At 44.6% G+C, this 25,056-nt stretch overlaps 1 protein-coding gene across 6 annotated transcripts in view; it reads left to right on the plus strand.

Moving 5' to 3' along the window:
* Positions 1–25,056, plus strand: part of ESR1 (estrogen receptor 1) — a 366,771-nt gene that overhangs the window by 114,219 nt on the left and 227,496 nt on the right. For 5 of the 6 annotated variants that reach the window (XM_084775860.1, XM_084775859.1, XM_084775858.1 and 2 more), the window contains one exon: positions 12,454–12,982. In XM_084775860.1, the coding sequence (XP_084631986.1) occupies positions 12,525–12,982 (458 nt within the window). In that variant the 5' untranslated portion in view covers positions 12,454–12,524. Of the gene's footprint in view, positions 1–10,296; positions 10,427–12,453; positions 12,983–25,056 lie in introns of those variants that run through there. The other variant, XM_084775861.1, reaches the window with a different exon arrangement.

The following is a 25,056-nucleotide window of genomic DNA, read 5'->3' on the forward strand; positions in this document are numbered from 1 at the left end:
AAGAGTCTGATGACACCGATGGGCAGCTGTGGTGATGGACAGAGAGGCAAATCTACAGCTGAGTGATGGTGAATTGAGAAGGTTGAAAAACACTCGCTGGAATGAATTCACCCTTATATGCAAGAAACAGCATGTCCAGATTCACCAAGCAAGAACTGTACTTAATTTAGTCAACCTTACATCCATTCAGAAAAAGCAGTGTTATCATATCAGGATTCAAAGATCTCCTGTGAAAGAGAAATGAATGGAAATGGGACCATTAGATTCAACTTTGGGACATTTTATACTAGTGTTGGTGGAGAGGACCTTATTGCCACTAATTCTGTCTATGTAGCCTGCAGCCAGTGAGTACATGGGCTTTCCATTTTCTTTTGGTTGAATCGTTAGCCTCTTTAATCTAATGGTGAGTTGTCTTTGCTCATGGCCACAGGTGATGTTCATGCTTGTTCCTCATATGCTATTTATTATTAACACGTGAGTAAGGACTCTACCCCCATGGAGGTAAGCGGGACACATCCTTACTGAAACACAAAGAACAGTTGTCTTGGAAAACCCTAGAATGGTTTAACATGGCTGCTACCTCCTCCTATCTTTAGAATATCTTTATTTATAAAAATACAATATATTTTGTTCATATCCACCTCAACTACTACTTTCCTCTTCCTCTGGACATACTCTAACACATTACTTCCCCAAAAGTTGTTGTTGTGTGTGCGTGTTCTATTTTCTCTCCCTTGACTCTGAGACATGCTATTCTCTCTTCCTCTTTATCGATTTGTCAATGAGACAGGACTTGCCTCTGTGCTTTTTGTTTGATATGTTGAATTTTTCCTTTCCACTTACATTTGTTTGGCTATCCTTCAGAGTTTCTATTGCTTTACTAAATTCTCTTTTCATATCTTGAATTGTTTCTATTATTCCCATTCAACTGTTCGTGGTTTTCTTTTGGTGCAGGCTTTCATTCGGGCGTCTATTCATATCCTCTTTAAACTCCTTAATCACATTTATAGTTACTAATTCACAGTGCTTGTCTTGTGTATCAGCCATCTTTCTTTTCTTGAGGCTATTATAATGGGGTGCCCGCTGAGTTCCACTAGTGCTGCCTGATGGGACACTGACTGATTTGGCTGGCTTGGCCTTGTGAAGGAGACCATAGCTGTAGTGAGGTCATGAGCGCAATGGCCACGTTTTGTCCAGATTACAGCATTTCATATTGTTCCTCCCCAGATTCTGGCTCCTACAAGATACCCAAGCTTTGCTGGAAGGGAGGGGCTAGGCTAGCAGCTTATTTTCAGGAATGATGATACTTTATGTCTTGAGAGAGAAAAGTAAGGAATGGCTTCTTTTACGGAAATGCTTCCTCCCAAGACCTATGCTTTCTTCCCTATACATTTGCAGTTCTATAAATTAGAATCATTTAATGAGCTCTCTCTATAAGAGTCAAGTTCCTGCATAAAAGGCAGGCTGGAAATTGGTTCAGTTAAGATAGTGCTCCTATGCTGTTAGCTGAATGGCGGTGTGGGGACTGAGACAGCTTGGATGTTGCTCTTAAACTGGAAGTGAGGACCAAGAAGGCTCTGTTTAAAAGGGGGTATCGTTGGCTGGATCTGTGGAAAGCAGAGTTCAAGGAGGGGCACTGAGGACTCCAATGTCACAGAGCACCCCAGCTCATCAGATGCTTTCTTTGGTGGGCACGATCTGGTCAGAATCTGGGGCTGATGGGATGTCCCATGATGCACAGTGTGAACATGGCCCTGCTTAGGAAGACCTCAGGCTTGACCCCAGGATCCCTGCTATAGGAACTGGAAATGGAGTAGCACAGAATGTGGAAAAAGGGGATGAGGATTGTACGATTTGTACAGTACAGCTATTTAGTAGCCTCTGTATAAGTGTTTGTGGAGTTTTCAGTCTGGATTTGTGGCTCCAAAAAATCTACCGGCAAGTGTCAGTAAAGTAATCTCTTCACGCTGTCGCTTCCTGGGAGTCTGCCGGTGAGTTCCCCTGACCCTGTGTGTGCTTGTGCTCTTCCCAAGCAGCTTCCCAATTCCTTTAAAGCGGCTCCCTTCATCGCTGTGGGAGCAACGTAGACAGGAGCCTTAGCGGCTCTCAGGTTCCATTCCCTTGGAGATGGAAACATATCACATCAAGTCAAGTAGTTAACTTTGGCTTTGTTGTGTTTGTTGTTGTTGTTGTTGGCTAAAGGTCTTACATTTGTAAGTTTGTGCAGGTGAGCAGCTACAGGAAGGATTTAGATGTGTTCGGGAGCAAGAAAGTTCAATTCAAATTATATGGAAATTAAAAAAACAAAAAGAGAGAGAGACCTAAATGAACAGTCTTCTGGGGAGCCATGGATGGAGGAAAGATTACTCATTTCTTTACAGTCTATTAAGGCAAATCATGTCCCCAAACACGACTTGCTCTGGTGTTTGTGGAAAACATGGTGTTCTCAAACCCGATCCTCATCTCAGTGCTAGTGATTTGGAAATGTGAAAGAGCAGTCTCCTCGTGTTGCCCGAAGAGATGAGGATATTCAAGGCTCTAAGAATAGCACATGGAGCCACCAAGACGATGCCTTGATTATATTTGTGTTGAGCATGGAGGATGTAGTACCCACGGACCAGGGCATGGCTTAGGAAGAAAGACACACCCTGAGTCAGGTGCATCTGAGGACATTAATTATACCCTGTGCTTTGCCCACAAGTTTCTGGGCCTCAGTCCCTCACACACGCATGCCCAGAAACCTGAACGTGATGAGCAGATGTGCTATTAGTCGTAACGACCCTTTCTTTGATAGGAAGCATGACTTGTTCTAGAAAATGTTGAGTCAGTCTCTAAAATGTCCTCCAAACTCTAGATCTAGATTTTAACAGCAGTGATCACTCCTTCTAGGCTAAGCTGTTAGGGATGCCAGTTACAAGGCAAAGCTTTCTCTAGCTATTATTCATATGGTATTTGTTGGGGTTCAACTATACCTCAGGTACCTGTGCACTGAGACTTTGAAAACCACATGTGAGCCTGTTCCTGCATTCACAGGCCATGGAGGGGCAAAGACAGTGAACAGGAAACCCAGACTCCCGCGGGCAGGCCAGGAGTGGTGCTGTGTACTATGTGTACTATCTCCACAATGAATGTTAGCTTGATTCCTCTGTGCCTCACACACAAGCTTCTTCATCAGGGTCGCACCCAGAAGCAGTCTTCCCACCATGGGTGTCAAGCCTCCAGAATCACAGCCAAATTAATTCTTCTTTTTCCAAAAAGATTTATTTTATGTATATGAGCGCTCTGCTTTTTCATGTACACCAAAAGAGGGAATCAGATTCCCATTACAGATGGCTGTGAGCCACCATGTGATTGCTGGGAATTGAACTCAGGACCCCTGGAAGGGCAGTGCTCTTAACCACTGAGCCGTCTCCCCAGCCCGCCAAATTAATTCGTATTGTTTATTTATTACATGGTCTATAGTGTTCTCTGAAGGCAGCAGGACAGACAAAGACCAGGGAGATATAGGCGTTTTGTGAAAGCATCCAAGAGGAAATCAATCAAGGCAGGCTTCCTGATGGCCGCATTGTCTCAAGGAAGACTACCTGGGAGAGAGATTGAGAAGGAAGTCAGAAAGGTTCCATTCAGAGCAACCTGCATATGAGAAAGCTCAGCTCAAGAGAAAGCCCAGTGTAAGTATTTGCCCAATACGGAAATTATCTGCCTGCAGGAATGCAAAGCCTCTGGGATAGGGGAGAGGAAGTGACTCCTGAGAATCAAGGATCGCAATACAAGTTCCTTTGCTTGTGTGGGAGACTACTCTTTATCCAGTGCAGTGGATGGGAAATGCGAGCAAGGGGGCAGAGCCAGCGGCCTCGAAGGGAAGACAATGACCTGGAAATCATTGTGCTAGTGCGTTTGAGAGTAGAGGTGGACTCAGACGAGATTAAGGAGCTAGAAATAAAACAGATTTGTGATAAATCTAATAAGATAACCAGGGTGTAGAGGGCCGAGTTCTTTGGGCTTGTGCAGTGATGTGTTTGACCTGCCATCTACAAGATAGGGCATGGAGAACAAGCACAGGTCAGGGAAAAAGTTAAATTAATTACGAAGATGTTGAACATTAAATGGTGAGTATAGAGCAGGCGCTCAATCCATGTTTCTACACTGAGTGACCACGTGGGTAAAGGTGTTCCATCTGGGAAAGGGCCTTTCTCCAGGATGGAGATCTTGGGTGGTGCTTTTCTACTCTGAGGTCTTCAAGGTACAGGTGAAACTGAACTTGTGCGGGTTGCTGTGGTGACCCAAGAAGGGGACACTGGACATGAGAGGAGGGTTCAGGCCCTGAATGCACAGCAATGGCGACGGCAGCCTCTCATCCGGAGAAGCCGTCTCAGAAAGGCCTCAGTGCGGAGGGAAATTAAGACAGGGAAACGTAAGGACGGCCTTGGGAGAGGGCATGGTCAGGGAAGGACTTTCCATAGAGGCCTGGGGTTTGGTCCCTAACAGCCACTTAAAAGTTAGATGCCTCTGGGGAGGCAGAGACAGAGGACCCCTGCAGCTTGGTGGCCAGCTCGCCTGGTCTAATGGGAACTTCTAGGTTCTGTAAGAGACCCCGTCTCAAATAATAAGGTAGAGAGTGATTGAGAAAAGGACGCCATGTCTACCTCTGCTTACAGGAACCTTGTTCACACTTGGGTGTACACACCAAATAACATGTGCATAGACACAAGAGGAAAAAGAAAAAGAAAAAGAAAAAGTAAGCAGAGGAAAAAAAAACTACTGGAAGAAAACAATAGAAATAAAACCCATACTTTTGGTAGCTTGGGGGGTAGAAACCTTTGCTTGATTTGTTTTGGGGTTCTCACACCAACTGAATCAAGCCCTCCTAAACCCATATTTGGAAACCATACCCTCCTCATAGGAGTATCTCTATATAGGAACCCTGGGAGGTAGTTAAGGTTGAGTGACACCATGTGTCTTATTAAGCCTTATCAAGAGAGAGGCAGTGCCTTCTCTTTCTTCTCCTTCTGCTGTCACTCTGTGAGGACCCAGGCACAGGAAGAAGAAACCAGCTACCTGCCTGTTATGAAAAGGATCTTGCTCTCAGATTTCAGTTTCCCTAACCAAGGGAAAGGAAATGCCTGCTGTTTGATTCCCCGCCTGTGACAATTTGTGATGGCAGCCTGAGCTGACTAAGACAGTACCTGAGACTTCAGAGTTGCTCTTGGTAAATACAGTAATCAATATTGTTTCAGTCAACTGAATGAATGAGTCATTCATTGGCACAGTTACAGCCGCTCTGCTCCTTCAGCATAACATGATTGCCACTGAGTGGGGTGGGGGGCGGGCGGGCTGGAGGGGGGAGGGGCATCTGCTAGCTAGGCTCAGGGTCCTGGATGCTTAGGGAGAGTGGGAGTCAGCATTGGCCTGTGACTAAACACAAAGAAAAGTTTAGGCAAAGACTCAACGCTCAAGCACTCTGCTACCTTTTGGCTTTTCTCTTTACCATTTATTGGACTTGGCTCTGAAATTGGAGACAATTCTTGGCAGGTTTTATGGGTGTGTGTGTGTGTGTGTGTGTGTGTGTGTAGTCTCCTAGCATTAGATAAACTATATGAATTTAAGTGTATTTAGCCATTGGCTAGTGCACTGCACAAAGGAATAACATCCTTAAGTTGACAATGTGATTCCTCAAGTAAACAATAATATAAAGGAAGGAAAAGGACACTGTGTGACAATAATTGGGATAATTGCAACTCATGTGTTACTCATGGCACTTACCATAAAAGCCCTTTCTCAATTATCTTCTACCACATGCGATATAAGTAAATAGTATAAAAGTTTCCAAGATGTTTGAAAAAAAATACAATTTCCAAGAAAAGATAAGATGAAAGTGACTAAATTCTATTAAGCTGAGCATCGCCTGTGAGTCACTCATTGATCTGTAACAAAGACTAGCCATTATGCTCAACAACCAAGAATAGGAATTGTCTTCAGTCATCATCAGGAACATAGAGAGTAGATCTGAGGTCACAGGGTTTGAAAAAGGACATTGGAAGAGATATTGGTTTACAAATATTCTTTCTTGTATTGACAATAGGGTGAAATGATAAAGTTTCCCATTGCAGGCTTCCATCCAAGCTTAACATTTCAGCATGTTAAAAGTCTACTGTTCTTAAAAGGTCTACGAATGGAAGGATGTTGGTCAAGCTCAGGAGTTTTTGGTCCAGGGGTTCCTCCCCAGCAGGCAGTGGGCTCTGACTGACGAAATGATAACTTTACACCCTGATGTCAGGGGAACTGATGCTGGAAGCCCAGCGCCTGGATGAGCATGCGGTTACTTGGAAGTGGGTTATATGTGCTCCAACTTGTGATATCCTGGGCCAGGTAGAAAAAAAAAACATGGTAACAAATCAGCTTGTAAGGGTGGGACATTGACGAGAAAGTGTATTAAGGGACTTTTGGGGTTAATTGAGATAGTCAAATGGTTTATTCTTTGATTGACGTGGTAATTAACAGTCAGATCTATCCAGGTTCGTCAGGCTGTATACTTAGCATACATGTGTTACACTGTACATGAGTTTTGCTTCAAAAATGCAAAACTCTAAGGTCCAAATCTAGGAAACTGTTAAAAAAAAACATTTCCCTAACTATCTTTTAAATGAGAACCTGGAAGATCATTGTGTTTCTGCTGTAGAGGAAGATAGTACTAAATCAGGACTCAAGGGCAAGTTCTCAGTTGAAATCATTCCTATGATTTCAGCACTCTGCTGGCTGTGTCAGGAGGCTGGCTCATCATGAGCTTGGAGCCATCCTGGGCTTCATAGTGAGTTCCTGAACAGCACGGGCTTCAGGTCGAGACTTTGTCTTAAAAAGCAAGAAGAAAAGAAGAAGCAAGAGAAAGGAAAGGACAAAAGTGAAGGAAGAAACACATATGCACACACATACACATAGACATATGCACGCCAGAGGTATACACACTAATGCACACATACAAATATACACATGCACACGTATGCTCACACACATACACACATACATATACAAACACATATGTACACATAGAGGTATATGCACAAATGCACACATGTACACATATGCTCACACATATATGCACACATACAAACACACACACACATACAGACATATGCACACATATACAGACATATGCATACACGTACCCACATATACATACATCCACACCTACACACAGATGCACACACATATACACAGCGCACATACATATACACACATATACACATGCACACACATATGCACATACCCATACAGACATATACACACATATGCACACACACTATTTGTAATCTGGGTAATATTCAAACTGGACAGAGCTAAACTTTTCCCATCTCAGTGCAGGGACCATGGTAGTAGCATAAGCCATCACGCAGCAACATTCCCATTGTTTTCTTTCATGTTTCTGTAGAGAGATAACATTTTTGTAAACATAAAAAACCTCCAGTGGAGCTAGAGAGGAAGCTCTGTCTGGTCCTCGAACTGCCTGGCTAAGACCTGCAATGGAACGCTCTGGTGAGTCATGCTGCTAGGCACTGCCGCCTCTGCTGCGAGATTCGATGGATGTGACATCTGAGTTTATGGCCTCGGTTGCTAGGAAGATAGGAAGATAACATCCTAGCAAAAAACAGTTTTGAAAGTGCCGGGCAGTCATGGTCATGTGGAAAGTTGGTTTTCAGAAAGAGTCACTCAGGCCGATGGGATGTTAGATAGGAAATCAGTCCATATTTGGTGACCAGACCATGGCCAGACAGGAACATTCATGTGCTCAGAGGCAGACCTTGTGTGTGAGTTGCTCCTCAGTGGGATGAGGCCGTGAAAAGAGCGTCAGTTCAGGGAGGAAGGTGACAAATGGCGGAGAAGTACAACTGGGTCTCAGAGGAGAGAGGGCAGCCATGAGGGCGGCCGTGAGGGCGGCCGTGCTGGTGCTTGGGCCTCCAGAAGGCAGATGTGTTCGCTGCAAGCCAGGAAAGTGACTATTCTAATGAGAGAAGAAAGAAAGACAGAAAGAAAGAAAGACAGACAGAAAGAAAGACAGAAAGAAAAAGGAGAGTAAAGTAGAGTAGAGTATAGGAGAGGAGAGGAGGGGAGGGGAGGGGAGAGGAGGGGAGGGGAGGGGAGGGGAGGGGAGGGGAGGGGAGGGGAGACGTGATAGCCTAGAAAGGACAGGTCTGGGAGAGAGGAAGGCTTCCGCTCACAGAGAAGCTGGGAGTTGGGATATGGTGGAGCTGAGTTGTGACAAGGTAGAGTCAGCAGCAATGAAAAGCCAGGAGCAGACAGAAACTCTCCGGGACCTGGGAAGCAGTGGGGACAGAAGGAGCGGTCCTCCTCTGGAGGCTCTATGGACAGGTGCGCTAGGAGGCAGCCGAGAAGGGGTAGGGGAATGCAGTGGGATGGGAGAGAGCTGCAAGAAGACGGTTCAGAAATTGCTCCTTGGCTAGCTATAGAAAGAAAAAAAAAAAGTCAGGCCCTGGAGAAAATGGTGACGTGTAAATGTGGGTGACTGGAGCTGGGCAGTGAAGGTGTGTCTCGGGAGAGAGTGTGAAGGGAGCGCTGTGGTGAAGTGGGCATAGAATGCGGTTGGGTGCTTGTATGAGCCCAGCTTTGAGCAAGAGATCACTGGTGATGTGACGTGAAGGTTGCCCTGGGCTGGGAAGCTCACATGTTTCCTTCTCACCTGGGCATGCCATGGAGTCACCCAGCACTCCAGTATTTCCAGTGCGGCAGTCAAAAGAGAGAAGAACTAAGAGATGAGAGTCCAAGAGAAAATTGGTGGCTAGAGCACCAGGGGAAAACCAACATGGTATGCCATACTTCCCGCCACAGCCCCTGGCCCTGGGTGACAAAGTCTACCAAGAGGAGTCCCAAAGCCATTCCTGGAAATGCCTTTCTTGAGATATCTCCAGCTAACTGGGATTGTAAACCTCACTGCAGCCATTTTGCACATTTTTGTTGTTGTTGTTGTTGGACTGGTTTGATGAAGGGGTCATCCTGGTTGACCTACAGGAGGCACCACTGTCGTCATCAGGAGTCAACACTGTCACCAACAAACAACCTCTCTTTTCAATACTTGTTTGTTTCTCTGTGCAGTGCTAGAACTCAAACCCGTGAATTTCCACCAGTTAGGTGAATACACCACAAATGCTCAACATTTATTTCTATTTTATATTTACTGTCATTGTTGAGGAAACTTGTCTAGGTTCTGATATTATGACCTTGGGTCTTTCCAAGCGCAGACATGTACAGCTGTGGCATGCTGTCATTAGTACTTTCTCTCTGTTTCTTTTTTGTGGTACTGGTTCGAGTGCCACTCATAAATCTCTTGGTAACTGCCTAGGGTCCTAGGGCTGAAGACTGGCCACCCCCGGCATTGTGACTAGAGTCACTTAATACCTAAGGCAGTGGTGATGAACGACTGGCAGCAAAGGCTTCATTGGGTCTCCTGTGTCCTGGGTGAGTAGGAGACAGAGTCAGGGACGCTTACAATATTGCCCTGTCCTGTGGTGGAAAGAGGAGTGAGCACCAGGTGCCCCCGTGTGAGCGCCACCGGAAGTAGGAGAGCCCTGCCTTCCAGCAACGCCAGCAAAGCTGTGAATCTGTGATCAGCTTAAAGCAAAACTATTTCATGTTCCTAACTCTAAGATGAAGATAATATCTTTTTTTAAATGTGTTTATAGACAGCAGTCAGTGGGCTCTTGGTGGAGAGGCTCCTGGGTTTGGTTAATATGGAGGGGAAGCATAGCGTTTCGGTTGCAAACATATCCCTGGAATGGCAAAATATGTATTGCGAAGTCTGACTTCCTTATCCCCCCCCCCCCCCCCCCCCCCCGTAGCATGGCCACTGAGCATCTTGTTCAGAGAAGTGGGGCTAGGGTGTTTGACCCAAATGTATCCCAGAAGGCTTTTCTGGTTAAATTACATTGTTTTCGGAAGAACCTCCCCCTGGTATAGTTTGTAAACTTCATCTGCACACACTTTGACTGCCTTTCCAGTTTAGCTGTGAACCTGCGATTTACAGCCATCTCCGTTTTTTTTTTTTTAAGCAGAAAACACGGGACACTTCTGGCTCCACAGGTAGGGAGTAAAGGGGGCTGGAGTTTCTTCTAGGCGCGCTGACTCTAGCTATGCTACTGCTGTCCCTCAGCAGAGAGCAAGCCTGCCTGGCTCTCACAGCCATTCATCCAGTCGTTTGTGCAGAAACCCAGCTGCCGCGTCTGCCGGGAGGGGCTGCCAAGTGCCCTGCCTACTGGCTGCCACTCCACATACAAACACATCCACACACGCTCTGCCTTGATCACACACGGAGCCACTCGATCATTCGAGCACATTCCTCCCTTCCTTCTTACTGTCTCGCCCTTGACTTCTACAAACCCATGGAACATTTCTGGAAAGGCGCTCTTGAACCAGCAGGGTAGGATCGGTTTTTTTTTAAAATATATATTTCTCTCTCTATTTCTCCCTGTAGTCTGAGCATTTTGAGAAAGCAACTTACCTTTCTGCCTAGTGTCTGTATCCTAGCTGGAGAGGAGGCTGTGCTATTTTTCTGTTGGGGGGGGGGGAAGGATCTGTGCGGTTCCTCTTTTTTTCCCTCTTGGACTTGTAGGATTCTCTGTGCCATTTATATATAATTTGGCAGGCTCAGATTTTTTAAAGAGCCTCATGAAGTGCTTGCTTTTGCATGTGTTTTTAAAAGGCATTTGAAAATTGAAAGTGTGATTTACGGAAACTAAATCATCTGTGAAGAGATTGCTCTAGAAAGTAATGGTTGCTGGCCATAAAGAGAAATATCTGCGATTCACCTAATGTGTTTTTAACCCTTTCCTTGCTGTCACCGACACTTAGGGATGCCAAACTCAACTTTGTCTTTCGATTTAAGCCAGTTTAGGTGTGCTTCATCCAAAATGATCTGTTTTTCTAAGAATTAAGTAAACAGTGTACTTAGTTGAATTATTTTTAAAGTGTACTGTTACTAACAACAACCTTGGCATGTGCATGCCTCAGGTTCTCTTTGAGGGTATGTAGGATAGCAATTAAAGTCAAATGTTAATGGTTATTTTAGGGGATATCAGGTTGGGGCAAAGGCAATTTATTAAAAAAAATGTACAAATTATCCAAGCTTATATCTTTTGTTACAATAACAGGTGTGTGTGTGTGTGTGTGTGTGTGTGTGTGTGTGTGTGTGCGCGCGCAAAGAGAATTTAATTCAATACTGAATTAAAAGCTTCTTTAAACTTCTTTGTCATTCGAATAGCAGATTCTGTGTGCCCTAGCCTAAGTGAGCCCATAGGGTCCGTTTGTAGAATTCAAGAGCTGAAAGGCAGGGGAGCCTTTCAAAAGTTTCTGGTCAGACAGACAAGCTTACCCCATTGCCAGAGCCTTAGTTAAGGACCCCAGGTGATATGATGTGGGGAAACGGCTCTTTTCATTCTCAGTTTTCTCAAGTTTCCGTTGCATAACCTGTGGAAGGCAGGGACACCCAAGCGTGCCCAGCCGAAGGGTTTTCTGAATCATATCCCTATGAGAATTTCTGAAGGAAGCAAATTTTGGTACCGAAGTCCAACCAAAACAGAAAAGCCATGCTGGGAGAATCTGCCATGGCTCTTCTGGAAGGGACCCCTTGCGGGAGGTTAGGTTTTTTTTTTTTTTAATCCACATGCGGAAGCTGAAGGCAAAGGCTGGCAGTTTTCTCTTGACTCCAAGCCCAGCTCTTCCTATACATGCTCTATCTCCGCACTCCTGGCCCTAGATGCCTCCTATCTGTGTCCGCTGATGCTAAATATAGCTGTCTGTGGCTGGCTGCATATGCAATCACACACCCCATCCTATTTGCCATATCTCGGTTACAGATACGGTTACCCGTGCTCCCAGGGTCACTCTATGCACACACTACGTACTTCCAGTCAACAAGAAGACTGAATCAAACAGAAAGAGAGACAAACAGAGACAGATTGGAGGCTGGCACGGGGCACACAGGCAGCGCATCAAGGAGGGAGAAAAAACATAAAAACAAACGGCCTGTGGCTTAGTCTGCATTTGCAAACCTAGATCTCTCAGGCGTGGGGGCTGGGGGGAGGGGGCGCGGCGGCTGGTGGAGAGCTCTCTGCTGCCTCTCACCCCCCTGCAGCCTGCAGCGAAATTCAGCTGCTAAGACCAGGAAAGTTCAGGGAAGCAAGCGGTTCTTTGGGTGCGCGCGCGGTGTGATGTTTCCAGCAGTGCCTGGAGGCTGCAGCCTCTGGTCGGCAGGTTTGCTGCTGATGTCTAAGAACAGGGGAGACCAGTATGTAAAGTTGGGAGAACCCGGGAGTGGCTGGGTGCGCTCGCTGGAGTTCAGCCACCTGGGCTCTGCAGGAACCCTCTGCCCCTGGTCAAGGCCAGCACTCGCGCCAAGTGGACCAGCGCTGTGCCTCCTCTAACCGCGGGCTGTGCTTTTTTTTCTAGGTGGCCCATCCTCTGTTGAGCCCTCTGCGTGCGCGGGGAGCCAGCCTGCACCTCGCCAGTTCCCATTGACCATGACCATGACCCTCCACACCAAAGCGTCGGGAATGGCTTTGCTGCACCAGATTCAAGGGAACGAGCTAGAGACCCTCAACCGCCCGCAACTCAAGATGCCCATGGAGAGGGCCTTGGGCGAGGTGTACGTGGACAGCAGCAAGCCCGCGGTGTTCAACTACCCCGAGGGCGCCGCCTACGAGTTCAACGCCGCCGCTGCCGCCGCCGCTTCGGCACCGGTCTACGGCCAGTCGGGCATCGCCTATGGTCCCGGGTCCGAGGCGGCTGCCTTCGGTGCCAACAGCCTGGGGCCATTCTCCCAGCTCAATAGCGTGTCGCCCAGCCCGCTGATGCTGCTGCACCCGCCACCGCAGCTGTCGCCCTTCCTGCACCCGCATGGCCAGCAGGTGCCCTACTACCTGGAGAACGAGCCTGGCGCCTACGCTGTGCGCGACACCGGCCCTCCCGCCTTCTACAGGTACCCGCGCCCCGTCGGGGGGTGGCCCCTGTGCCAGAACTGTCCCGGGGAGGGACCGCGTGAAGGGGCGGGGGGCGTAGAAACAATGAGGGCCGCTCGTCCACTCCAACCCTAGGGGAAGTCAAGAGGGATTGTTTGCGGAGTCCACCTTCTCTGTACTGGCTTAAAAAAAAACAACAAAAACAACAACAGCAACAATACTCTCTACCCGCAGATCCAAAGGGGTCCGTGTTTCCTAACTACACAAGCATTGGAAAACAGTCCAAAGAAGTTATTTATGGGGAGAACACTCAAAATTAGCAAACCCCCAAGTGATCCAGGTGGTTTGTGCCACTAGCAAGGAACCCCTTTATTATTTAAAGCTGGAAGTGTTTGGGACTAGCAGAGCTCAGAGGAGATTTATTAGTCATTATTATTTTTTTTAAAAAAGTGTCAATGGTCTTTCACCTAGAGTTTTGGACTGGACAGAGACAAAGGTATACCGAAGAAGATGAGGTTTTAGGTGGAGGTCCCTAGTGTCTCTTTCCCTCATTCCTTGGTTTTGGATTGAGTTCAGGTTACTCTGAAGAGCTGCTATAGGAGTTGAATGGGTCTGAACAAGTTTTGCTTTCTGGCTGAGTTCGAGTTCGAGCAGATCGCTGGCATAGGACTGCTGACAGCTGGCAATTTATAGGTGTCCGTGTGTTTAAAACATACCACATCCAAACAGCAGTGCAGCAGTTCCCTTGCAGCGAAGTTTCATGCCTGGTCCAGCAGGCAAAGAACGCTCTGGATTGGCATAGGGGTTAGCTATGTCCTGCCCCGCAGGCAGGCACTGTGCAAGAAGCCAGGGCAGTTCAGGACATAGGAGAATCCAGGACACAGAGTCTCGTCATGACCAAAGTGACAATTGTTTTTGTGTCCTCAGTTTTAGTTTCTCCTAAGAGAGACATTTTTTAAATTTAAATTTTATTTATTTATTTATTTATTTTACGTCTCTTTCCTCCCTCTCATTTCTGCTTATTTTCGTCATGGGCCTGCAGAAGGCTCAGGTGGGTGGGTCTGGTAAACACCTGTCAGAGTTGCCTAGGGGACAGTAATACAGAGGCCAGGTAGAGTCTTCCCGTGCCCCCAGGCTGCTGAATCAAAGCAAACGCACTACACATTGGCTCTAGCTGTTGGTTCCTGCCACTGTTCAGACCTTCTGCGCTGCACGCCCGCGGTGGAGCTTTTTCTCCTTATGTGCGCGTGTGCTCAGTGTTCTATTTCTAGATGTATTTATAGCAGAAGAAACAGGACTAAGTTGTGGACTGGCCCGAGAAGATATGAAGGGCGAAATCCTGCTGTATCCCGGTTCATCTTTAGCCCACTCAGGAAACTAAAGCAGCTGACAACTGAGTGGGTCCAGGCTCAGTTTCCACATTCAGGATAAACAGTGAACAAAACTTTTTTAAAAAAATTGTTGGGTTCAAATTAATCTCATTCGCTTTAATTCAGGGTTGATATGGAAGAGGAAAATAATTTATTCTCTTGACTTTTTTCCCCTCAAGCTGGAGGAACAAAATCTAGCGATTAAGTCTAATTCATTTTTTAAATTTCTTGCTGTTAAGGACACTATTGGCAGAATGAGAATTCTGTAACCTTATGATGGAGTTCCGAAAGTATTTTCTTTTCCATTTAATTTTCAGTTCTTTTATTGCAAATTAATGCCACTGAATTTCAATGGGGACTAATGAGGCTGCTCCTTGGCAGGTTATTTACTGCCTTGCTAATAATTACAAAGTGAGCATGGGGAAATAAAGAGAGATCACATTTTATTCAACACCGTTCACCATCTCCGCGGCAAAGAATCTCACTGTAATATACACCATCTTAAACTTTCACTCCAAATGATGTTCAGATACTTTTTTTTTAAAATACAAAATTACAAGGAGTTCTTAAAAGAAAAGGTAAAAAAAAAATATAGCACACAGGTGGAATTCTGGTTGGAAATTTAGTTTTAGAGTGATTTTTAAAATTTAGCTTATTTCCTATAACACTTTTGCTATTTCATTTGAATTCTGCCTCTTATTAATTCAGTAGAAAGGGAATTGTCTGTGCAAATGTTTCAAATGAATGTTTTATGATAATCCCCCTTTCTTTTTCTATTTTAAATAACTCTGGATTAAACAGAAAGAAAAAGAAAACAATTGAACAGGCTGCCTAACATACTTCACTTTTCCTGAGTACTTCTCAATAGTTTGGGGGCTGAAAGCTGTGATTTTAAAAACTGCTTCTAAAGATCCAGTAGATGGTGAAGTCACTTGACCAAACTTAAGTTTTAAAAATGGAACAAACCCTGAAAGAATAGTGTCTTAGAGTGCACGATAATGCAGTCAGGGCAGGCTTTAACTTTCTGAGTGTCTGGGCACTAGATTGATGAAAAATGTACTTCTTACTGTGGGTCAGGGCCAAAGAAGTTTGGAAGATACAGACTTAAAATGTTTTTAAGGGAATACAAACCTCTGATACAAGTGGCTGTAGTTTTATTTGTACAAATCAAAGGCCAATTTGTCCATCTTCATTTTATTTTTTCCGTATATGTCGCCTTGGTGTCAGTGGGCCAGTCGGACTAAAATTTACTATATCTGACGGTGGAAGGCGAGGGGTACTTTGTGAGTTCTTCCTCCCTTGCTTGTCCCAGTGGGCCACAGGGATGTTCAGGGAGGTTGGGTGAAGTTTGAATTATTCAGCATCTATATGTGCGGTCTACTTTTTCCACTGGCTATTAATATGCAGCCATATTTAGCTAGGAGGAGAGGCAGCAGGTAACACTGCTTGGGGCATGTATTAAAGTGAGAAACACTGTCACCTGCCAAGGTAACTTGTTACAGAGACACGAAACCTTTGTAATAGACAAGCTGTGGCTTTGTAGGTTGTGTCGCACAGGAAATTACATGGGAGTCGTTTTAGCTGGAATTCTTCTTTAGGCTTCAGCCAACGTTGAGGATTTCAAAGAGAGTGAAAGATGAGACACTTTCCTCAGCAGGTTTTAAATTCACTCATTCTAGGTGTTTAATGCTGCCCAAGCATTTTAACTTTGGTTTAATCAGTCGATATTTCTAAGGGCAGAGCATTGCCTGCTTCTCCAACGGAATGAAACTTGGCAAATACATGTGCAAACCTTCCACATCTGCCCTGGTAATTTGGATCTTGATGTCTGTGTAGTTTGGAGAACTAGTTTGTCTGTGGTGACCACTGAAGACTACCCTTCAGCTTTGAGGAGCTCTAGGAACAGCGTAAAGGAGCTGGTGTTCAGGGCCCCAGCAATTCCTTCCGTGCACTTAAACATCTGGCCACCCTTTTGGCTCATGCATGCTTGAACCCCTTAAATTGTTGCTGGCTATTGATGTGCCAAATGGGTCTAAGACTAGTACAAAGATTCACGCATCGCTTGGGAAGGAGTGTATGCTTGTATGCAAATGGAATTGCATCTCTGAGCCCTTTCTTTCTTTCTTTCTTTCTTTCTTTCTTTCTTTTTCTTTCTTTCTTTCTTTCTTTCTTTCTTTCTTTCTTTCTTTTTTTTTTTTTTGAGCCAGGCTCATGTGGAGAGAGCTTTGAGGGGTGACTGCCACTTACTTCCAACTTCTGTCTTGGGCTCTGTTGACTTGGATCCCAGTCCATACTTGTTTGTTATTTACTTTTTATGAATATATGTATATACTTATGAATATATAGAATATATATATGCTGTGAAGTTCATAATTTGAGACAATTTAGGTTGAGTGGTTTTGGTTTCTTACACTTAAAAGCACAGAAGGAGAGGCAGCGGACAGCAGGGAGAACGGCAAACAATGCCAGCCATCCAAGGATGGCAAGAACACAGGGCAAGAACTACACACGAGCCGGGGCATGTGAAGGCAGTGCGTGAGCTACACAAGGATCACACACTTTAAATTACTTTACCCACACTTGAATATCTGCGGGTGCGTTTGTGTGCACTACACCAAGAGGAAGGGACAGATCTGAGTGGCCAGGCATTTCCTTACGAATAGAGTGGCGGCAACATGAAATCTTTTTTTTTTCCCCCTGCAAGCCAAGTGTACAACATTTATTACTACATGACATTTGTTTGCACTCTCTTATGTGTGTTATAGGTACATTTTTAGACCGTCCAAAGTCTAAGTGATCATGTGAAAAGTTTTACACGGGGAACTTCACAGATTTGAATCACATTTTTACCAGCTCCATACAGTACACAAGATGAACCCTCTTCTATGTTCCCGGTGGTGTCTGCATCATTCTTGGTGTAATTTTAGAAGGGCCATGTTGAAGTGTATTCCCCCTGCCCCGCCCCTGCCCCAGGAGACTGTGGACAGGGGAAAAAGAAACAGGTTAACTTTTCATTTTAATGTTGCGTTTCGGTTCACTTATTCAGGAAGGGGAAATACAGAACGGCCATGCTTATTTAGAACCAAAATGCATACTCCCAGAGAGATTCTAGATAAATCCAAGAAGTACAGCTGTTTGCAGGCACACCGAACAGAATGAAAGCATATGGAATTTCCACCAAGAGGAGGCAGCGGCTCTTCAGAGTTACTCAGGAGTTTTACTTTATGGGTTCAGGTCTTGCTGTGACTTGATGGGTGGATAATTTTGTTTTTTGTTTTTTTTTGAAGAGTTCCCTCTTTAACCTGCCATCTTACTCCCGAGTGCTCAAGTAGCCCGGAGGTTACAAGATGCTTGGTCTCAGGATAGGAAAGAAGAATAGTTGCTCTGTTCTGTTCCTGGAGAATATTATTAGGAACCACCTTAATTAGTAGTGTTCAAAATGATGTATTCTTATCTATATTTTATTAAAATGTGGTGACTAGGAAGATACTTGTTCAGTTCCCAACCAACAGAATTTTATGTAGTTGAGTGAAGTAATTTCAAGTAAGTTGGTTTAAACAGTAAGGTTGCGGGTACCATTTATAAGTGATAGGGTGGTGGTGACCTGGGAGGGTGGTGTGGAAGATGGTGGTGATGATGATAATGGCGGTCATGATGATGATGGTGATGGATGATGATGATGGTGATAGTGGTGACGACAGTAACCAAGTGCTGGGCTCTGTCTGGGTACATACTGCTTTCCGCATATTGTGCACAGGGATGTTTATCCTATATAGACACCAAAGCCTTCCAACACACTTGATTGATTATTTGCCTATTATTTAAGAATCAGAAAATTCCTGCGATATGACGTATTATACAAGTTAGTATTCTAATTCTCCTAAGTACCTATGACTGCTATGTGGAAATGGCAAATTTGATCAAACCACAAACAAAGGCGGACTTCCCCATCTTTGAAGGTTTTAAAGGGACAAACGTTACAAGTCTGGTCCCCAAACTTTTTCCTACTGGACTCGGCCATCTTTAACAAGGTAGTATATAGACTTTCCCCCTGTAATTTTCTACTTTTGGGAGTTCCTAGGTATTACTCTTAGAAAAACTATGAGAGTTAGTGTTAATAAAGTTTGTCAACTGTTTCTCAAATAAAGTTTGTCAAATAATGTTCAGAAATATGTATATCAACGTGAGTCCTTAAAGTTCTGCAATTTAATGTCGCTCTGGAGAGTGGTGAGGAGCCTCTGCAGATTTCTCTTCTGGGTTGGGAGTTGTGTAGCTGTCTGCTTTAGCTTCCGTTCTAGTCTCGTGTTCTTCAGGCTTTGCTCACGGCCCACTTCCCAAAGGCCAATATGTTTAGGGGTCTCGGCAGTGAGCTAGGGGTGTCTGGTGCTATTCAGTAGGCAGCTTTGTTATTACTGCTCCTTGACTCTCTTACAGGTTTTTAATTTATTTGAAGACCACAAAAGCAAAAGACAATTAATATTGCTTAGTTTCTCACAGCTGATAACCTCAATTAGTAGGTTAGAAATAGCCGTCTGTGCACTGCCCACTTCTTTTTTTCCGGAATTTTCAATTCACTCTCATATTTTCTTGTTTTCTTTGTATTATCTTCACATAAATGAAAACTTTATACTCCCTTTAAAACACTTTCTGGCTCTCTCTACCAACAAACTTTCTTTTCTATTTTTTTTCTTTTCTGTTTTAGTTCCATCTGTTTATGCTCATATTTCCCCTTCTACCTTTTCTGGCTTATTTCTTTATAGACCTCATTCATCTATTATTTTAACGACATCTGGAACAGGCCCTGAGACTCCTCTCTACCATAGGAAAGCCGATAGTGCGAGGCTTTGCCTTTGTAACTCAGAAGGCCATTAACTGGATTGAGAGGTCCAAAAAAAGGATCCCCTGCCTCAGCTTTATGGATAGAAACTTGAAAGAAAATAAGGAAGCAATTTCCACTTCATAGAATGACTTGCATAGTTCATCTATTCCTCCATTTGGCTCCCATGTTCCAATCTGAGAAGAGCGTAGAGGCCGTATTTTACAGTAAAAATGCACTGTTGCCTTCCCCGTGGCACCGCTTATAACGGCTGAGAAATGTTATTCACTGACATTTCAAACATAGTTTCTTTTTTCTTTTCGGGGAGAGGCACTGTATATGGCACAGAGATAACCAAAAGTGCAGTTTGGGATATTGTTCTGTGGAGTTCTAGAACCATGTGAATTTGTGCAAGATGCTTATGCTAATTTGCTACACCAGCACCAAAAACACTCATTTGGAAAACAGTTTGAGTGTACCTATGACTCATTTTACTTATATCACGAAAGTATTTAAATGGTGCTTTGTGGAGAGCCTGAAGAACTTCCTTAATGCTTCGCTGTCAGAAATATAATTGATTCTAATGATCTTTTATGGAGATGAGTTTTGTTTCGGGGGTAGACTTTAGAGCATTTCTGCCAGGATATTTCAAACAGTGTGGTGTGGGAGGATGCGTTTCCTATGGTGAACACGAGACACACATTAGTTACATTCAAAAAGTGTTTTCTTTAGTTATAGGAAAAGGAACTGTGGGGCCTGGTGGGGGGAGCTCTCCCTCCCTGGGCAATGAATACCCAAAGAAGGATCCAGAAAGCATTCCACATACAGTCAACCTATTGCACATAGTCAGCCATCACAGATTCAGTACTTAAAAACTCACTCACTCACTGAAATTGATATGAAAACTCCAAGTCAATAGAGCTGATGTCTTCTTGGTGTTTTGCTGATATGTGTGGAGTGCCAAAAACTTTTAGACATCTAGTATTTTCTTTTCTAAGGCCAAACATGGCATGTTTCCTTCTTGCTTCATAATATAAATGTGTCCTTTGGGGGGTCTATTAGTGGCTGAGTGTTGGCATTTTTCTCCCTCTTGTTTGTCAATTTTACTGTGTGTGATGCCCCCCGGGCACAGTGCTGAACTGTAGCTAGTGTTTCTCAGTGCAAAAAGGCTTCCAGGGATGAACTGTGTTTAGTTATAACTTGCAATGTGGTTGAATAACTGTGTATAGTGTTAGTGGAGCAACAGTTTATATTAAACAAAGCACTTTCAACAGAAACACACATAAAGTAAGGTTTTGCACTGATGGGTTGGTAAACTGTGACCAGAGTCCCTCCGAGACCCACCCTGTTTTCCTCGCAGAGCGAGGCTTTAGTACCCATTAGCCCTGCATTCGCAGTGGCTTCACAGAATGCAACTACCAGGAATAATTAAGGGCATAATGAAAACACGTGTTTGGGAGCCAGGCAGCCCATGGCTCTATTCTGCCCTGACTCTTGTCTAGCTGCCATCTTTGGCGAGTCACTCAATTGTGTGCCAAGGTATATTCACCTGTAATATGATGCCGACCAGAGTAGGAACTACATAGCTTAGATGTTGTGAGGATTAAATGCTCGAGACATGGACTTGTAACATGCCAGTGGGTTTGCACCAGCCTTTTGTTTGCTTATTTCTCTCCCTTCCCTCCCCTCTACCCCCCGCATCATTTTTCCCTCTCTTTCTCTCCCCCAGACCCCGTTTTTCTTTTTCTCAACAAGCTTTTACTATCTAACCAAGACTGTCCTTGAATTCACGGACCTCTTGCATTCTGGAATCACCAACCCAAACATTATGTATTCTTTCTTTAAAAGGAAGTTGAGACCCATTCAACGGTTAAAAGAGGGGGCTCTTTTTTTTTTTTTTGAGTCCACAGTGTTTGCCCTTCTGATTAATTTGCCTACACGGAACCAACTTTAATACCCTATTGTGATGAGAAGTTAAAGTTTTCCAACCAGAAGGAAGCAGGAACTAGTATTTCTTGAAATGCTTAGGGTATGCCAGGTACTGTGCAGGCAAAGAACAAAACAAGCTGCCACCTCCAAATAAGTGAGAATCATTCAGCTGATAAAGGGTGGGGGTGGGGTGGGGTGAGGACAAAGCATTAAGTCTGGTGGGGTGAAGCAATCTTAGGGAGGGGGTAGGCTGAGGTGAGCTCCTTGTGGGAGAAGCCATCACGTGCAAGAAAGGGAGGACATTCTTCTGTGACTTGGGGCAAAGGAACATGTCTAAGTATCGGCAGGGGTGGCTTTATACTGCTGGCCCTGGAGCATGGAGGACTATTGCAGAGAGCCGTCTAGGTTAGTGAGCAATTACTCGGGCCTGGACTTTATCTAAAAGACTCTGATCATTGCTCCGAGGTCAAAGCTGGAGAGGCAGTTAAAGAAATCAGCAAACAGCTATTTAGGGTTTTTCTGCTCAGTAGTCCATGGCTTTGCAGTGTCCTTGAATGTCTCTGTTACTGCCCCATGTGGTGGAATGGTCCCTGATGGGCTCCAAGATTTTGTTCCATTTGAGACTCCAAATCGGACTTTTGACTGACTTCCTAGCTGTCCTCCCATCAGGTATGGATGCCTGAGGTAAAGAGAGCGCGGAGGACAAAAATGATGGATTGTAGAACATTATGATAGGCAGATTTGGGCCCAGGGGTCCAGCTCAAACTAAGGCACCAGCCAAGGACAATACAGACGGTAAATCTTAAACCCCTACCCAGATCTAGCCAATGGACAGAACACTCTCCACAGTAGAGTGGAGAGTGGGGTATTACTTTCTCACATACTCTGGTGCCTCACCTTTGACCATGTCCCCTGGAGGGGGAGACCTGGTGGCACTCAGAGGAAGGACAGCAGGTTACCAAGAAGAGACTTGAGACCCTATGAACATATACAGGGGGAGGTAATTCCCCTCAGGAACAGTCATAGGGGAGGGGAATAAGGGGAAAATGGGAGGGAAGGAAGAATGGGAGGATACAAGGGATGGGATAACCATTGAGATGTAACAAGAATAAATTAATAAAGGAAAAAAAAATGACGGATTGCTCCTCTGTCCAAAATGAATCGGAGGCGAACAATTGCAGTTGATATAGACACAAAGAAAAAGGATGGGAACATGTAGACTTTTTGGCACAGGATGTGAAATTAGGAAATAACCGAAATGCATGAACACAAACCCACACACATGCTAATTACCTTGCGCGATCTGAATTTTGCTTGGTGTTTAGATTAAGGTGATGGAAGCTCCTTAGCCCCACGCCTCCATTAGAGTTCTCTTCCATTTCAGCCCTTGAGAGCGCGACTACAGCATCAGGCTGTTAGTGGCAGATATAACCTCTAGGACAGTGGTTCTCAACCTGTGGGCCGAGATCCTTTTGGGGCTTGACCAATCCTTTCACAGGGGTCACATATCAGACATCCTGCATATCAGATATTTACAGTACGGTTCATAGCAGTAGCAAAATTACAGTTGTGAAGTAGCAACAACATAAATTTTGTGGCTGGGGTGGGGGGGGGGGATGGTCATCACAGCCTGAGGAACGGTATTAAAAGGTCACAGCATTCGGAAGGTTGAAAACCACAGCTCTAGAACCTGCAGTTAAATTCACATTGATGTAAGTGGTTGGCTGCATAAAGAAACCTGGTTGGACATGTGGAAAATTCTTCATTTCAAATCCTTGAACAAGTTCTTCTTCTTCTTCTTCTTCTTCTTCTTCTTCTTCTTCTTCTTCTTCTTCTTCTTCTTCTTCTTCTTCTTCTTCTTCTCCTTCTCCTTCTCCTTCTCCTTCTCCTTCTCCTTCTTCTTCTTCTTCTTCTTCTTCTTCTTCTTTTCCTCCTCCTCCTCCTCCTCCTCCTCCTCCTTCTTCTTCTTCTTCTTCTTCAAGTAAAAATCACTTCTTGTAATGAACTCATAAATAAAATGGTTCCACAGTCACCCACTCCCAAAGAAAAAAAATCTGTCTCAGTTAAACCTAGAAAACCAATTAGCTTTAAATCCTCTTTCACAAGTCTTCTAGTCTACATCCCACCCTCCCTTGGCACCTGATACTGGCCCTTCTTCGTCTCCTTCCTAAATGGACTACACCCATATTTATAAGCCATTCACGCAGGAGGACTCGCTTTCGGCCTTCTGTCATGAAATATCTGAAAGATTAGTAATGCACTCAGAATGTATGATATTCTTGGTGCTTCTCCCTTTCTAATTTTTGGCTTTGTCTTAAATGACTAATTTATCAAAGGAGGAGGGGACAGCATGGGCCTGTATCTTCACATATCAGCCTTGCGCTCTCTTTGCTAAGGCTTCTTTCTGCGCTGCTCGATCCTCAACCCTGTTTCCTTCTCAGCCATTCGGTCTGGAATAAGCAGCTAGAAGCAAGACTTTGAATTTCTTAAACATATCTACACGCATTTCCTTGGGTGTCTTCTCTGATGCCCACATTTCTTTTCCGCTATGTACTATTCCCTTAAAAATATATCTTAGTTAATTTTCAGGAAAATAAATAAATGAATAAATAACTTAAAAGGAGAACTTACTAGAATATATTTTGATTATACTTACCTCACATCTTTTCTCCTAACTCCTCTCAGATTCATCTGCCACTCATAGCCCCTCTCAGCTTCATATGCTCCTTTCCTTAAACGGCTCCGGGCTCCAATTCGTATGGCCTATATACTCACAGGAGTGTGGGTCTGTCTACAGGAATGTGGTTGGCTTACCTACCAGGAGCCTTAAAGAAAACCAGCTTCTCCCCTCCTGGAAGCAACCAGCTGTTACTAGTTAGCGGTAGGGGCTTCTGAGTCCTTCCTCCTCCCTGTTGGTGTGCTGACTATATCTCGATCCCATGCAGGTCTTGTGAATTCATGAGTGCAATAGTCTTTTCATATCCTGACTCTTAAAGTCTTTCTGGTGCCTTTTGTATGATGGTCCCCCGAGCCTAGGAGAGGGACCTATTTGGGGCTGAGCATTCCATAGACGTGTATGTTCTGTACTTTGGCCAGTGGTGTGTTTCTGTGATTATCTACTGCACAAAGAAATGTCTCTCATGAGGTCTAAGAGCTATTACTCTATGGGTAGGGTGATGTGGGTTTCGAGGACAGCTTGCTACTATGTCCAGTGGGCAGGATAATAATAGCAAGTTCACCCTTAGGGCCAGTGAGATCCCTGACTATGGGTTCTTGGCAAGATTTACAGTGCCAGGCATGTGTTTCCTCTTGCAGAGTGGGCCTTAAATACAACCAGAAAGCAGTTGGTAATCCTTATAACATTTGTGCCACTATTACACCTATGGGTATATTCTGCCATTTGGTTGCTATTGGACCTCAGAGGGCTCACAGGTGGACAATGACCAGGGTTCTTGGTTATCAGGATGTAGACATCAAGCAATAAGGGATTGGTACTTGCTCTCCAGCCCAGTACCTCCTGGTTATGATTGTTCCTGGTGCTTAGGAATTGTGGTTGACAAAGTCAAAGTAGTCCCCCACCCAATTTATTGAATTCCACCTTCTTCTAAGATTTCTGTGTTTGCTGGTAACCAGGAAGTGGCCAGTAAGCTTATCCAGGGACACTGGAACTTGTGGAAATTTCAACTTCTTGAGATCTTATAATGACCCTTATGTGATGGACATGAGGATGGTGCCAGTCAGATTATGGTATACCTTTAAAAACAGGTACGACGGTTCTCATGTGTCTCTTTTGTCACTTTCTGCTTTCTTTGCTTAAAGCTGGTCCTCTTTTACTGCTGTTGGAGATTTTGGTCTTTCCAACTTCAGAATTTATTGAATAATCTTTTAGCTTGCTGTCAGAATACCTAACTCCATGTTTGGTTTGCCCATTTGATCTGATCCTTCCCTGGCCTCAGAGTGATCACAGACTATGCATTCT

This window comes from Acomys minous (genome assembly GCF_964271855.1).
Source record: "Acomys minous genome assembly, chromosome: 3".
Classification (NCBI taxonomy): Eukaryota; Metazoa; Chordata; class Mammalia; order Rodentia; family Muridae; genus Acomys; species Acomys minous.